General features: G+C 46.6%; 1 protein-coding gene across 6 annotated transcripts in view; it reads left to right on the forward strand.

Annotated features, from left to right (window-relative positions):
- Positions 1–16,046, forward strand: part of DENND2A (DENN domain containing 2A) — an 88,314-nt gene that overhangs the window by 57,150 nt on the left and 15,118 nt on the right. For 5 of the 6 annotated variants that reach the window (XM_073238325.1, XM_073238326.1, XM_073238327.1 and 2 more), the window contains 5 exons: positions 4,253–4,362; positions 5,332–5,401; positions 6,503–6,580; positions 10,439–10,579; positions 12,021–12,169. In XM_073238325.1, the coding sequence (XP_073094426.1) occupies positions 4,253–4,362; positions 5,332–5,401; positions 6,503–6,580; positions 10,439–10,579; positions 12,021–12,169 (548 nt within the window). Of the gene's footprint in view, positions 1–4,252; positions 4,363–5,331; positions 5,402–6,502; positions 6,581–10,438; positions 10,580–12,020; positions 12,170–13,707; positions 13,974–16,046 lie in introns of all 6 variants that reach the window. The other variant, XR_005054844.2, reaches the window with a different exon arrangement.

A 16,046-nucleotide genomic window follows, 5' to 3' on the forward strand; every position in this document is an offset into this window, starting at 1 on the left:
GGGGGCTCCAGGAGGTGAGATGCAATGACTCCAGTATGGCCAGAAATACTCACTCCCATGGTCACTGGGCTGACCATATTGCCCTCTTCGTCCTCCCCACTTCCCTATCCAGCCGTGCCTCTTCCCAACCCATCCTAGAAGTCCCCATCCCATCAAGCCGCCCGGCTCTCCCTAAGGAGGTCATGTTTGTGTCCATGCTAAACACCTGTACATGCTAAACACGGTGTACCTCCGCATCTGTGTAAGCACAGGGTCCTGTTCTGTCCTAGTGTGGCTCATGGCTGTGTGGATTTGGCTCAACCGTATTTTAAATCATAGCACCTAAAATGAGATGGTCCTCAGTAAAGCCTAAAATGGCATGGTGAATAACATAAATTATTCTTACACTTTGACACCAGAATTATATGGTGTCTACCACATTCTAATTCAGTTCAGCCAGAATTTACTGATTCAGGCTGTTTTCTGCTTGGCCCTGGAGGTTTACAAAGATAAGCAAAGGGTGTTTCCTGTCCTGACAGGAGGGCGTAGAGAAGCTTATAAAGGCTCACAAGGTCGAGTGTGACACTCTCCATATAGTTGCACACTGAGGTGCTCTAAGGCAGGACTACAGGAGGGTGTCACACCCTAGTACCCTCAGGGCTTCCCTTTACTGTCACCACCCAAGCATTAACCCCGGCATCTGCCAAGGTCCCGGCCCCCTGCTGTCCCTCACCTTCTTTCCTGGGCCATCCCGCCTCCCGTCCCACCCACTGTGGTCCAGCACAGCAGTCAAGTCCCGCCCTTGGAGTTCAGAGGGGGCATGACATGTAATTCAGGTAAACCAGACACCCCAGGCCTTCACATGGGCGCTTACTCCAGCTGACTGCTAGGGGTGACCCCCTGAAAAGGCCAGTGCTATGGTCTACCCCCGTTTAGCTGAGTCCCCCACAGAACAAGCGCCAAAGCACAATGGGCTTGTCTGGTCCCCGGTTTGCTCCCCGCAGGGCCTACCACAGTGCTGTATATGTGGCAATACTTAATGTCCCAGGAATAAAGGCTGTAAATCATGAACTAAGTAATGAATCACCATAACTATTGAATGCTTATAGTTTCCAACCTGGAGTCTCTAGACTCCTAGATGTCTACATTAAAGCTTTTTTTGAGTGGAAAATTACCTAGTCACTGTTGAAAAGGGAACCAATCTGGAAATGTGTAAAGAAAAAAGTCACCTATAATCCCACTCCCCCGAGATCATCACTGTTGGCAGTTTGTTATATTTTCTTCCAGGCTTTTCTCCTAGTGTAATTTTCTTACAGAACTGGAATTCTACATTGTATAATTTTAATATCATGTTTTATAAGCCTATCATTTATAAACATATTTAATACAAATTCTAAAACATCATTTTTAAAATTACATTTAGCTGTGTTATATGGATATAGCCTGATCTGTTTAACCAGACTCCTGCTAGAAATGTGTCTTGATGCCAGTATTTTTTAGGAACATAGATTTTTAATGTCATCATAATCATTCTATATATGCATTTTTTAAAATTGAAGTATAGTTGATATACAGTCTATATTGGTTTCAAGTATACAACACAGTGGCTCAGCAGTTACCCATATTATTAAATCCTCACCCCCATTAGTGCAGTTACTACCTGTCAACATTCAAAGATGTTACAGAATCATTGGCCATATTCTCCATGCTATACTACCATCCCCATGACCAATCTATATTACGATTGAGAATCTTTGTGCCCCGTTATCCCTCTCCCTGTCCCCTTCAACTCCATTCCAACACCTCCCCCATGGTGGCCATCAGTCACTTCTCAGTGTCTGTGAGTCTACTGCTCTTTTGTTCATTTTGTTTTGTTTAGTTTTTAGATTCCACAAATAAGTGAAATCATATGGTATTGGTCTTTCTCCGCCTGTTATTTCACTTAGCATAATACACATGCATTCTTGTGTCAGGCTATTTCATATCTCTTTGCCTTCACTCACTCCCTTTGCCAGAAGGACCTTTTCCTCCTTTCTAACTTTTTTTCATGATTTTTCTCCCCCATTCCTATAGTCATCTTTTTCAAGGGTCACACTCCGTATCTGCATGCTAGAGATCATGCCTGCCCGTTCCATTAAAATGTATGATATCATGCATTTGTCTGTATGACAGTTCACAGAGACTGGAGTATTTTCCTGCTATCTATGACTAAGTGTATTTGTGAGTGAGATCTCTACATGCCACTTCCTGTTGAAATGTGCTCGTGTGCATAAGAGAGCACGTATGTGCACATTTGGGCTGATGACTCATACGCTGATGACAGTGTGTGTAGGCCCACATGTGTATACACATATTTGTGTGCATGATGCATGTATCCATGCATGTAAAAAGCTGATGTATCCAGATGGTAACTGGGCTATGTTAAAAAGTGCTGCAACTCACTTCTATACAAGGCCTCATTTTCAGTTCTCTAATGCTGTTTCCACTATGGAGACATGTCACTGTTCCTTCCTTTTGTATTCTTTAAAGTTTGTGGTCCTCTCTGTGGTGGTGAGTGACCCCTTCCATCAACTAGGCCGAGCTTATGTTTGCTTCTCTGAGAGACAATCCAAGGGTAGTCAAAAATTACTGCTTTGGCAACCGCCTGAACTAGTTAATTGTCAGCTCAAAGACTGTTCCAGGACCAGTTAGAATCTTCTGGGTCATGAATAGAAGAGAGAACTGTTACATAGAAAAGAAATAGTGACTGTTTTGAAAAAGAAAAACCAAAGGTCAACATATGACTGGCTTTAATTTGATAAGTGGTGATGTGACATTGTTTTATTCATTGATAGTTGTCTCAACCATTAATATTAGTAGCAGCTTTAATTAAATTTGCTGTAGCCCAAAGGGAATCATACCAGAATTGGGTTCTAAAATTGGAAACCATCAGCTCTGTTCCTTTGGACGCTGTCTTCAGAGAGCGCCTCCCTCACATTCGGTGGCCCTGGGAAAGCTTGTGAAGTGGTTGTCAGTACTGCCAGCCCATAGCTTCCGCAACAGCAAGGCTGGTTTGAAGTGGAGCTCAGCGGCAAGCTCTGAGAGCGAAATAAGAAATGGTAAATTTACAGAAGGAATTTAGGTTAGATATTACAACTTCCTAACTTCAGAAATCCAGACTGTACTCACTTCAAATGTCCGATATTTCAAATTACTGAAGGTAACTTCAGCATCATTTATTTTTTAACTGTTTATAAAGAAAACATAAAAACTATAAACTTATCAACAGTGACAAAAAGCCAATAATTCTTACCATCACTTCAGAGGTAAGTCGATACCAATTCATAAGCAAACATGCTAGTTACAGATTATTCTTTTTTGCTTCCCAAACTTGTACCTAGAGTGCTTTTTTTTTAAAGTGGCAAAAACACGCATACCATAGAACTCACGCTCCTGACATTTCCCAGTATAAAGTACCATGTTGTCAACTACATGCACACTGTTGTGCAACAGGTCCCCAGAATGGGGTGCTTTTTAAAAACACAGATTATTGTTTATACACAAAATAAGCAAGCATATGGCTTTAAATATCATCTCTAAATCAGATCTTATTAGTTCGTTTTTTACAACAAGAGGATAATCATCCAGTCCATGATGTTGGATAAATGAGAGATGGACAGACAGGCACTAGAGATTAAGATTCCTAACTAGATTCTATGCTAGCTGTGTGATCATGGTCAACTACTTAACATTTCAGAGCTTATTTCCTCTTCGCTAAAATAAGAATGTCAGACTGGATGATGTCCAGTGTCTTTCTAGTTCTGACATTCAAGGACTCTGAAATTAGTTTAATTAGATAGTGGAATATCATTTAACTAGCCCTATCCACTAAGTATTGTAAAATGTGTTTGCCTGGATCCAGGAGGGACAGCTTTGCCTGTGCCAGAGGTTGGAAGACCAGATTTGAGGCTGCCTTATAGATTCATGAGTCTCTTATTTGGAAGTGTTTGCTATGACACTTTTTCTTTAGGAATATGGTTATATTCTAGAATGTTAAGCATCAAGAACATTTCTCTCAAGTATGCTATTTTTTTCTTCCTGACTGCCCCCAAAGGACTGGAGCTGGAATTGCTCTAGGGGAGAAGAGCCCTAACTGAGTGAGCTATAAACCTTCCCGAGGGAGGAGGTTGCGGTTACAGTTGCAGGAAGGTGGGAGGCATGGTCTTGCCAAGCATCTGCCTTACTCCCATGCTGGGGTTTATCCACCAACCTTCTGTCACCCTTCTCTCTGCAGTTGGAAAGGTCTTTCAAGCTCATGAGAGAGGCCGAGGACCAGCTGAAGGCTATCCCCCAATTCTGTTTTCCCGATGCCAAGGATTGGACTCCTGTCCAGCAGTTTACCAGGCATGTGCTAGCATCTCTCCTCTTCACCCCAAAGATTAAGATGAGGAATAGAGAGCGGGGCAGAGAGGGCAGACCCCATAATTCAATACTACTCTTAAGTGATTCTGATGGGTGCAGGGCTCGTAGTTTCCCCCACTGGTATTTCAAAACTTCCTTGAAGATAAGAATCACTTCTCTAAGGATGCAGATTCCCAGGCTTCCTGTGCAGTCTGGGAATATGTTTGCTTCATAAGCCTGTATGAAGGGCAATAAGTCATTCTTAGTCCAGGAAAAGTTAGAAAAACATTTCCCATGCCCCAACCTTGTCAGTTGCTCCAGAAACATTTCTTTTAACAGTCTGTCCAGCTGTTACTCGGACTGTAATAAGTTTACTTTTAACCCATGTTGTTAGATACCAGTATTTTTATCAGATGTTTCAGATAGACCAACTCAGTAGGCTGCATATCCTAAGTGTTTAAGAAACGCTGTGCTCCTTGAAGTTGGCCCAGCAGTTCTTAAGGACCATCCAAGACTCACAATAGCTCTGGACGGACAGTTCCCTGGAGAGCCATGCCAGGGGCAGCCCCAGGAGGAGCACAGAACTGTCCCACTCCTCAGCTGCTCCCTCACCGAGTCCCATCCCTACATCAGTGGACACCACCTCACCCTCAAGCACCCTCAGGGCAGCGGCCACCATAGATGCTCTGTAAATGACTGTGTGTCTGTGCAACAGGATGGCTCAGGTGGTGAAATTGCAGGAGAGCCCAGGGTGAAAAACAACCCCTCATTTCCTCTCAGGACACAGTGAACATTACAGCTCCCTCTCCCTGACATAGACTTGGACTCTGTAGGCACCCAGAGTCCAGCACAGGTGCGAAAGCAGGACAGAGAGCTACCCGCCTTGCCAGCCTCCTCCAGAATATCACCCAATCACCCACTGTGATGTCTTTGGTTTTGCTTTGTAACATACTTTCATTTTTCCATCCACAGTGAAACATTCTCATTTGTCTTAACTGGAGAAGATGGAAGTAGAAGGTTTGGGTACTGCCGCAGACTGCTGGTTAGTACATTCCACCGTCGGCAGAAGCTCTGTGCAGAGCCAGAGCTGGTTTCCTAAGGTTTCTCCATGTGCCACGAGAGAAGGGACAGGAGGTTGGCAGGTTAATTGGGTTGTTAAAAGCATGGAAGAAGATCTGGGGGTTTGTCTGAGCCTTCCCGATAGATACAACCAACGTCTGTGTCTCCTTTGGAAAGAAAACACTTTCTCCGTTGTTTTTCCTGCCACATAGAAGACCTTTCTCTCCTTAAGCCAAATGTCCTTTCTAATAAAACATGCTAAACAGACCCCAGTAGGTTAGAGGAACATTTCTAACAACTAATAAAGGAAGAAGGATAGTTTTATTGTTCATGACACGAATAATTTGAGTGTCTCCTTCAGAGCAATCACCTTTAAAAGTCAGGAATTTATTCCAATGGAATACCATGTTAAAAAAAGTTGGAGTTTTGTCTTTTTGAGACCCATTCTTTTGAAAATCTTTAGTAGTGGCAAATCCATTTCCTCTGGAAGTATATTTGAGTTTTAGAAATAGGCTGTTATAATTTTGAGTCAAGAATAATGCATGTCACATAGTAAGTGTTCAATATAGAATTGTTGACTTAGTGAATAAAAAGTATGGATAATTGAAAAAATGAAGCGGTATAATAATGTTTGTTGGTAAAATTACTTTATAAAGTATTGAGATTGATTTTTTGTTTGTTTGTTTGAACACTAGCTTAAAATATTGTTTCCAAAGGGATTTTCAGAAATTACTACTTGCTTGGAATTATCATTATAATAAGCGTATGGTTTCAGGGTAACTCCTTAAGAGGAACTACAGGGATTTGGGTAAACAAGTTAAGCCCCTCCTTACTTTATGGTTCGGTAAGCCATATTGAACACCTACTGTGTGTACAACATACTTGATTTGGTCTCTTTGGGAGAATAAAAATATATGTACCATGTGACCAGAAGTACTTCCCACCTATAAAATGCCATAACTACTTACCTCACTGGGATTTCAGCTACGGTATGTGGAAATACTCAAAACACTCAAAAATGGTCAGGTTCTTTTCTTCCCTGAGTTGGTGACACTCATGATTTCCTTGTATTTCACCCAAAAAGCCTGGTGGCAAAGGGAAGCGCCTGCCTGAAGTGTACTGCATCGTGAGCCGCCTGGGATGCTTCACCCTCTTCTCAAGGGTGAGGACTCGGGCCCCAGGAGGGGGCGGGGCGGCCCAGGGGACACAGGAGACCCCCACTGGAGACTTTGTGATTAGATCTGCATCTAAACCGCCTTCCTTCACCACCTCCTTTATCCTCTTATCGCTGGCACTGCAAGTAAGAGCCTCAGGGTGAGGGTCAGGGCCTGGAAGATGGGGGAGGTAAGAGGGTCAGAGTGATTGCAGCTGAGGAGGGGAGGGCAGAGGATTTTCCCAGAACATTCCATGTGTCTTACTTTCCTCCTTCAAAGCATTGGCTTTCACATGACATTAGCTTTTGCATGACAAAAAAGGCCTCTGTGATGGATGGGCATTTATGTATATATGTGTGTTGTATATGTGTGTCTGTGTGAGATTTATTATAATAGTGCTCTACGTCCATCAAAATGTTAATATAATTTGTTCTTCTTTTTGGGAAAATGAGCCAATATATCGAGACCTAGGAATCGCCATGTTGAATCTGCTCACCCACTATTCTGGATTGGTGTATAGGAGATAGTTACTATCCTAAATGATGCTAGTCTCAAAAATTATAAATAATCCAACATTTATTTCCTATATTAACCAGATATGAGTATATAATCCATAAATTTATTTAAAACGCTTCTTGAGCATATACTTCAATCTGAGCTTTCTTTTAAAGAATTGAAGCCTTATATCTATTCCCCATAGATGTAAAGCAGCACTTCCTAAAATCTTCCCGAAATAAATCTACCTCCTGTCCACCTTCCACCTGAACCCGGAGGAAGCCTGAATTATACTGATCTAGTGTAACCTCTGGCCGTAGTAGGACTTGTACTTCTATGTAAGTCTGCGTGAAATAATTAATGTTATCAATGTAGCTGAGATGTGGTCCTGCCCACCCGACCCGGGTGGCGATCATCTCACATTACAGTTGGTGGGTTACAAGCTCCAGCACCAGGAGGCAGTGCTGCCCCTGCCAGTCTTCCCCACGGGTTTGCTTGAACGTGGGACTGAGGCTGTAGGGCACAGCCTCGGCTGTGGGAGTGCTTCTGTGAGGTGGGAGTGAAGCAGCTTCTGGGGGTTAGCCTAGCGGCGGCTCTGGGGTCACATAAACCTCATTGTTTCATCCTGGCCGTGGGTGTGGAGCACGTAGACACAGTAGCATACTTAGGAGATGCTCAGCCCTGTGTTTCCACGGCAGTTTTGTGACCAGCCGTGGCTACTTCATGAGTGTACTGGGATGAGTTGCCCAGGACCATGCAGCAGATTCTCAGGACAGAGCCGGAAACAGAGCTTCAGCTGACTGATCCCCAGAATCCAAACTATTTCCAGATGGTAAGAGACAAGGATGACTAAAATGGCAAGTCATCCTTTAGTACAGAAAGAAGGATCATGGATAAGAATCTCTGAAAAAAGGTGTATCACTGACTATTGCTGCCATGATGCTATGTGGCTTAAAGCAGCAGCCGTTTGTTCCCACAGCCAAGAAGGTCGGCGGGGACTGTGCTCTGCTCTCCTCCAATGGGCTCCCTCACATGTCGCAAGTAGGCTGGTGGTGCGCCCATCTGGGCTGACTGGTCTCTGCTTTAGGCTGCATGTCCGGCCAGGCTGGCCCACATCCGTCTTCCTCCTTGGACAGAGAGCTGGCCCGTGTGTGCCCTTCTCGTGGCTGTGGCAGAGGCGTGAGAGGGCAAGGGCAACACAAAAGGCAGGCCTCCTAAGGTCTGGGCTCAGAGCCGGCATGCTAGCGCTTCTGCCTCAGTGTTCCTCACCCTCTTTATTGCTTCCTAATACAGCCTTTTTAGATAACTTTTTCCCTTAATGGCTTCCCCCCATGAAATTCTTTTTAATTTTTTGTCATATTCTTTTATTTTTATTGGGCTAAACATGTAACATACAATTTACCATTTTAGCCATTTTTAATTGTATAGTTGATTGGTACTGTGTTCATTCATATTGTTGTGCAGCCATCACCAGCATCCATTTCCAGAGCTTTTTCACCATCCCCAGCTGAAACTCTGCACCCATTTAGTGCTAACTCCCCATTTCATCCTCCTGCAGCCTTGAGCAACCACATTCATGTCTATTTTAGGATCTCATGTACATGGGACAATACAGTATTTGTCCTTTTGTGACTGCCTTATATCACTTAGTATTTGTCCTCAGGGTTCATCCATGTTGGAATATATGTCAGAATTTCTTTCCTTTTTAAGGCTGAATAATATTCCATTGTATACACCATATTGTTTATCTCTATCCATTGATGGACATTGGGTTGTTTCCAATCTTTTTGCTATTTTGAGTTAATGCTTCTATGTGTGGGTGTACAAATATCTATTTGAGTCCCTGCTTTCAATTCTTTGGGGTATATATCTATAATGGTGGGATTAGAGAGTAATATGGTAATTCATATGCTTAATTTTTTGAGGAACTACCATACTTTTTAATTGTAATAATAAATTTTCCTTAACCCATCTATCAATTCAACATGTAGTCAATATGAAAAGCCATTGATATTTTAGATTCTTAATTTTGTATTTTAAAATCTATTTTGTACTGATAACACATCTCAATTCAGGCTGGCCATATTTCTGGAACTCAGCTATATATGATATTAATAAGTGGTATTTTTATTTCAATTATTTGATTTACGAGATTGTGGGGGGTTCTTGTGTTTGGATTTTTTCTAAGCAGAGTTGGTTGAGACATAATTTGCAAACCATACAATTAACCCATTTATAATATGTAAGTCTTTGGGTTTTAGCATATTCAGAGTTGTGTAATCATCCTTACAACTTCAGGACATTTCGTTACCCTAACAAGAAACCCTATATCCATTAGTAGTCACTTCCCAACCCTAGGCAACCTCCAGACTACTTTCTGTCTCTATGGACTTGCCTATTCTGGACATACCATCCGAAAGGAATCATACAGTATGTGGCCTTTTGTGACTGGCTTATCTCACTTAGCATAGTGTTTTCTAGGTTCATCCATGTTGTGGAATATATCAGTACTTCATTCCTTTTTATGGCTGAATAATATTCTACTACATGAATATCATATTGTATCTATCCATTCATCAGTTGATGGACATTTAGGTTGTTTCCTCTTTTTGGCTATTATTAATAATGCTGCTATGAACATTAATGTACTAGTTTTTGTGTGAATGTGTGTTTTCATTTCTTTTGGGTAAATATCTAGAAGTAGAATTGCTGAGTCATATGGTAACTCTATATTTAACTTTTTAAGGAATGCCAGATTGTTTTGCAAAGGGGTTTCACTACTTTACATTTCCAGCAGTGTATGAGGGTTGCAATTCCTCCACTTCCTCACCAACACTTGTTATTATCTGTCTTTTTATTATAGCCGTCCTCAGGGATTTGAAGTAGTGGTATCATTTGTGGTTTGGGTTTGCATTTCCCCAATGGCCATCCCCAGAGAAATTTTAATTTCACAGATGCACCATATATCTGTGTACTATGGCCCTTTAGAAGGCTACAAACCATTATAAGTTTTTTTACCACCACCAAGAATCAATTTTTACCCCCTGAGGGCAATATTGCTCCCACTGAGAATGCATACATTGGCCCAATAAGTGACATGGCCAAACTCAAGAGTTCAGGGGGCCAAGGAACTATACTTTACCCCTTTAGTGGGAAGAATTGCAAAGTCACAAGGCAAAGGAATAGACACACAGAGGAGGAACACTGGGGCAGTAACACATGGGGTGAAAGAGGACAGCCTGACCTGATGAGGACGGCAGGGCTTCCCCAGAATTCTTCAGTCACTATGGCAGGCCCACTTCATCCAGAACACAGCAATGCCTTGGTGCCCTGACCTTGGGATAGCTGAGCTGCTTTTCTGACCTTTGCAGATCTTGGATGAGGTGGAAAAACGGCGAGGCATTTCTCCAGCCCTGGTACAGCCCCTCATGAGGAGTGTCATGGAAGCCCCTTTCCCAGCCCTGGGTAAAACCATCATTGTCAAGAACTTCTTGCCAGGATCAGGAACTGAGGTGAGCCATCAGCTTCCTCTCCTCTCCTAAGGGAAGGAGCGACCCAGTCAGCTAAATCGCCATGGTCCGAGGCGCTGGTCTCAGGGGGCTCTCACATTCGGCGATGGCCTCTTGCTCCTTGAGCATCAGAAATTCCAGCCTGGGTCCCATGCATCAGCCCCAGCATTCAGTCCCAGAGAGCAGCTTGCATAGCTCTGCCACGGCACCCATGGTGTTTCTTTGCATGACATTGGCCTCATAGGTTAGGGACCCGCGCTGAGCATCCTTAGCTTCTTTCATAAAGCCCATTACATTTGTAACTGCATTTGAATATCTTTACATTTATAATCTGCATCATCTCTATAAATTCATAATGTGAAACAGATTCTTTTCAGGGAAGACAAGCTCAGGTACAATTTTTTGTTCACCCTTTACGTGGCTGGGCTGGGATTTGATGCAGGCAGTCTTTCCCATTGCCTTTACATGGTTCAGTGGACATCAGAAGGCGGATCCCATTCAGCCTCGAGTCTCCAGTTCCAAAGGCCCTCAGGAAAGATCACCTCTGGAGACGGAAGGGATGAGTATGAGTCTGGGACATCCTGGAACAAGGCAATTTCCCAGCACAGTCAGGAGCAGTCTCCCTGTTAGGGAGAAGCTTAACCATCCCATATGTGCTGGTGGCTGGGCCACAGGGAGGTTAACGTTCGTTAGCCCCGCTGTGCAGGCAGCACCTGGCAGGTGCTATGCTGAGTGAAACCCAGGCCTGGCTCACCATGGAGGAGTTAGCTATTTAAAGAGAGAAGCATACACAGGAGTAGCAACTTGAGATGAATTCAGTAACATTCCAACAAATACAGAATGAGAAGAGGTGCCCACTAAGCACCCAAGCAGAGAGACGCCTTGTCAGGAAGGGCCTGGGATGGAGTTGGTTTCACTAGGAAACGCCTAGAGAAGGTGAGTCTGGAAAGTGCTGCTTGGAGCTGCTGGTCCTTCTCTGTGAGCCTGTGACTCATTCCAGCTGGTGATACTTCCCTGTGAGGCCAAGATGCCTTCCCGTGGGGTGTGATGGATAAGACATCAGTAGGCACAGCAGCCCCTGTAGGGGTCCATATGTGTCATTGCCAGGGACAGCCTCCAGCCATTTCAAGCCAAAGGCTGTTGACTCTGCCATCCTCCTCCCCAGCCTCCTGAGCTCACCTCACACTCAGTTACGAGACTGAGTCCCTATCAAATGTGCCTCCTTCCCTGCCTCCTGGGATCTTTCTTTTCTCCCCAATTTCTTTTGTTTTCCTTTTTTTTTCTTTCCCCTTTCCCCTGCTGGTTGGTCACCCCTCCTAGTTGGTCACCCCTGCTAGTTGGTCACCCCTGCTGAGGACCTTTGAGCCCCAGGCCTGCGGCACACGTGAGAGGCCTGGCTGAGCAGGCCAGGCCCTGCCTCATGCCGACTCCTGTTCCCTGGCAGGTGATTGAACTGTGCCGCCCACTGGATTCCCGGCTCGAACACGTGGACTTCGAGTCTCTCTTCTCCTCTCTCAGTGTCCGCCACCTGCTGTGTGTATTTGCCTCCCTGCTTCTGGAAAGGAGAGTCATCTTCATTGCAGACAAGCTCAGGTACCAACCTTGGCTACTTGTGCTAAAATGTTTGAATGACAGTCAGTTTCAGAGTCTGTAGGGCAGGTGATTGCTTAGGATTGCAGAGGAAGCTCCTTTGGGGTAAGAGTGTGAGTCAGTGAACGACCAAGATTAGAAGTTTGTAGGCATACCGGTTGTGTAAAATGAGGTAAGCCTGCACTTCTGGGCACACTCATCTAGTACTAGGCCTTCTTTCACTCACCCTGCTATGTGCTGGCCACTCTGCTGTGTGCTGGGGAAACAGAGGCAAGAGAGCAGAGCTGTCCTCAAAGAGTTGCAGCCCAGTGTGGGGAAGGGAGAAGTAAACAGACCCCCCAGTACCAGGTCATAAAGGCTATGAGAGGCAGGTCAGGGAGAACATTCATTCCCAGGGGAGACAAGTTCCAGCTGAGTCTGAAGACTAAGAGCAACAAGAAAGCACTTCTAGGCAGAAGGAGCCTTCCACAAAGGCAAGGAGACAGGCGAGGCTGAGACGTCACTGCCAGGAGCGGCAGAGCAGTCCGCCTGGCTGAGTAGAGAGAGGAAAGTGGGGTAGAAAGCAAGGAGCAGGCAGAGGTGGACAGGACCCAGCTCCCAGAAGGGCTGCAGAGTCGTCTGAGATGCGGCTTAAAGGCATCCCTTCTTCTCAGTATTAAAACAAGTCATGCAGAATCCTACCCGCACACCCATTGCCCAGTAGGCTGCCCCCCACATCCTGATGGTCACATTCAGTGATTTACAAAGCCCATGTCACAGATCGAAGACAACCTGGAGGGAGATGTACATGGGCATTTGAGTTTATTGTGAGCTTAAAAAAAAATAATAATTCCTGGCATTTTCATCATTTCAGAATACTTAATCCAAGCCTTCTTTGCTTTGTAACCAAGGGCACAGCAGCCTGAGTGGTGGCTGTAAACGCAGGAAGGGCTGGGGTGTGGGGCCCGGCCACAGATAGAACCAGGAAAAGCCAATGGGGCCAACTGAGAAGTCCGTCTGGAAAGAAAAAAATGCCAAAAACACAAAAATCGAAGAACTGTGGTTTGGAGAGGAAATCTGACTCTCGACTCTGGAAAACAAAAGTGGGGAAGAAGAAAAGGGAAGGAAGAATGGAAAGGACAAAATGTGAACGTGGAGTCCGTCAGGAGCGTGGCAGGAAGTGGAGGCCGGCCCTGCCCTCCCCCTGCGGCCATCTGGTCACCTGGTGATGCTCCCCTTTGGACGGCAGCCCCTTGGCTGTCCCAGCGTGCTGCCGCCCTGGGTGTGAGTTAGGTCTTTGCTTTCACTGCCAGAGCTGCCGCACTCCCTCTGCACCTGTCCTGTGTCGGCTCAGGAGGCAGGCCCCGTGTCTAAGCCTGCAGCTGGCGCTGAGCAGCTCGCCACGCTTCCTGGGCACTGGGGAATTCAGCTGAGAAGCGTTCTCAAGGCTGGGGCCCTGGAAGTGAGGATGAGTAATAACCTTTCGGTGACCAGGATCAGATTTCACCAGCACTCTAGTAACTGTTTTCAAGGAGCCCCGCCCCATCCCCCATGTCTTCTAGTTGCAGAATTCTCAGCCTTGCCGTGGGCGGAGGCGCCAGTGGTGGACCCCAGAGACCCTTGGCCGGAAGTGAGGGCCGGTGGGTGCACCGAGAGCCCACCAGGCATGACGATGAGGGCAGTCCGTCCCAAAGAGCTCGCTTTGCGGTTAAAGATGTCAGACTCTGGGGGGGTCCAGCCTGAAAATCAGTCTGAGCGGATGGGTGTGGCAGGAGAGCCGGCCAGGCAGGGGCAGTGCCCACCCAGGATTCCTCCGGGGAGAAGAACAGTGAGCATCATCTGTTTCTCTTACTGAAGGACAATGAAGGAGATGGTGGGGACAGAAAGGGAGGGCGCATCAAACACACGCTGGGGGGTGGCAGAGGGGGTGTCAGAGGCTCAGGGCACATCTGGGTGCTTACCACAGAGGCGTCTGCCAGGGGGTGTGGCCACCTCTCCCTCCTCCCCTAAAGATTTCTGGGTTGACAGGATGGGGGCTGGGACCGCCCCTTGCACAGAGCTGCGGTAATGAGGCAGATAAAGGGCCCGTCCCGGTGAGTGGAGCCCACCCAGCCGCCCCCTCCTGCTCTGGGGCAGCTTTGTGGAGGCGACGGGTCACCCATGCGGTCTGATAGGAGGGGCTGTGGGGTTTCTCTTCTCACCCCACCTTCCCTGGTCACTGCATTCTGCCCGCAGAGGTTTATTCTCTTCGAACAGCAAACACCCACGAGAGGGGTAGAACGCCAGCTGTGGCTGCTGCAGGCCTCTCGGGCACATATTGCCCGCTGGGTGTTTTCTTCTGCAGCAGCTGCCAGATAATGCGGTGCTGAGGAGATGGGGTTTTTGTAGGGGAGGGGACAGCAGGGTCAGGGATAGTTCGGGTGCCCTCCTAGGGTGCAGAGCCAGGACAGAGTGCAGTAATTGGTGTGTGTGTGTGGTGCGTGTATAAAATACCTTGATTATGTTTTCAGACCCTTTACAGCTTTCAGACTTACACATGCACCTCTCATCACATGGGGAAAGGGGCAGGAAGCCTGAACATCCTCAGCTGCTGGCTCTGGGTTTCCTCATTTGTGCACCAGGCCCCTTGTAGCTCTAACCTGGTAGGGCTCTGCTGTCTCGTCCACAAAGGCAGCCTGTGCTTTTCCTGTTAGAAACAGCTCAAATCGTTTTCTCTTGCCCAAGAAACTGCCTTTCCCATCCACTACTAGTTCCATGCAGCCCTGAAGAGGTGGAAAATTAAATAAATAAAGGCCCATAGAGCCCTAAGGTAGGAAAAGAAGAAAATAAAGTGTGAGCGAATCTGATGAGAATAACAACGCTGGAGCAGGAGCGCTGGAAGGCGGCCTCCGGCCCAGGCTCTCCGAAGGGTTTGACTGGTATTCTTTCAGGCTCTTGACAAGTCAATCGGATAGGCTCTGTTATTAGGGAACAAAAAAGCACACAGAGGTTAAGTCACTTTGCTCAAAGAAGCGGTTAATGGGAGAGCTTGGATTCATATGAGGGCTCCGTTTTCTCTGGCTCCAGAGAAAATCCGAGGCTGCAGTGGTCTGGGGGTGGAGTGGAGGCAGTGCCTGTGACCCTATCTACAGAAATATATAAGGAAAGTCTTTTTTTAAACATGCCATTAGGACCTCCTTTGTGCTTGGCAGTCAGGCCAAAATTGGCTCCTGAAAAGCTAAGACGTCTGTACTCCTCTCCCAGGGCACCCCCCCCTCACAGCCCAGCTGGGGCCCCAGTGAGGCAGGTGGACTGGGCACGCCCCGGAGTCTCTCCAGCTCGGAGGTCTCTGACTCCATGGGCCGGTGCTCTGGGACTCCTGGGACTAGGCTCCTTGGTGCCCACCCTCCCGGCCACCCCGGCCCAGAACCTGTTATGCTCCCATTCCTGATGCAGAACTCATCCCAGCAGGCATCCTGTGCCTTCCAAAGTGTCCCAGAGGCAACCACCTCATCTGCGCAGCTATGAGATGGGGGGGTGGGCTGTGTAAGCCCTGCAGGACCCCCGCGGCTCAGATGCTATTCCATTCTGTACCATGCTGCTGTGGCCAAGTCAGCACTCAAGCCCCACCCCACCCTACGATGCTCACTCCTCTCCCAGGGTATCTGACTCAGTGGAAATCACCTGGCGAATGCAGCCCTGCAGCTGCTGCCTGCCTTAGACTGATTCTGGAGAGATGCTGAGGTGACTGTGAGTGCCCATTTAATGTTCCTCTTCACCTAGTTTGCATTAAGGATAGATGCGTGCCATGCTGTGGGTCCCCCGTCACAGGATTCCCAGGCCTCTGCTCTAGACTGTGGACGGAAGTGGGGCACCTCCTGTGCCTCCTCTCATGGCTTTAACTGCCTGCTCCTGGAGGCCT

The sequence above is a fragment of the Manis javanica genome, chromosome 6, assembly GCF_040802235.1.
Source record: "Manis javanica isolate MJ-LG chromosome 6, MJ_LKY, whole genome shotgun sequence".
Lineage (NCBI taxonomy): Eukaryota > Metazoa > Chordata > Mammalia > Pholidota > Manidae > Manis > Manis javanica.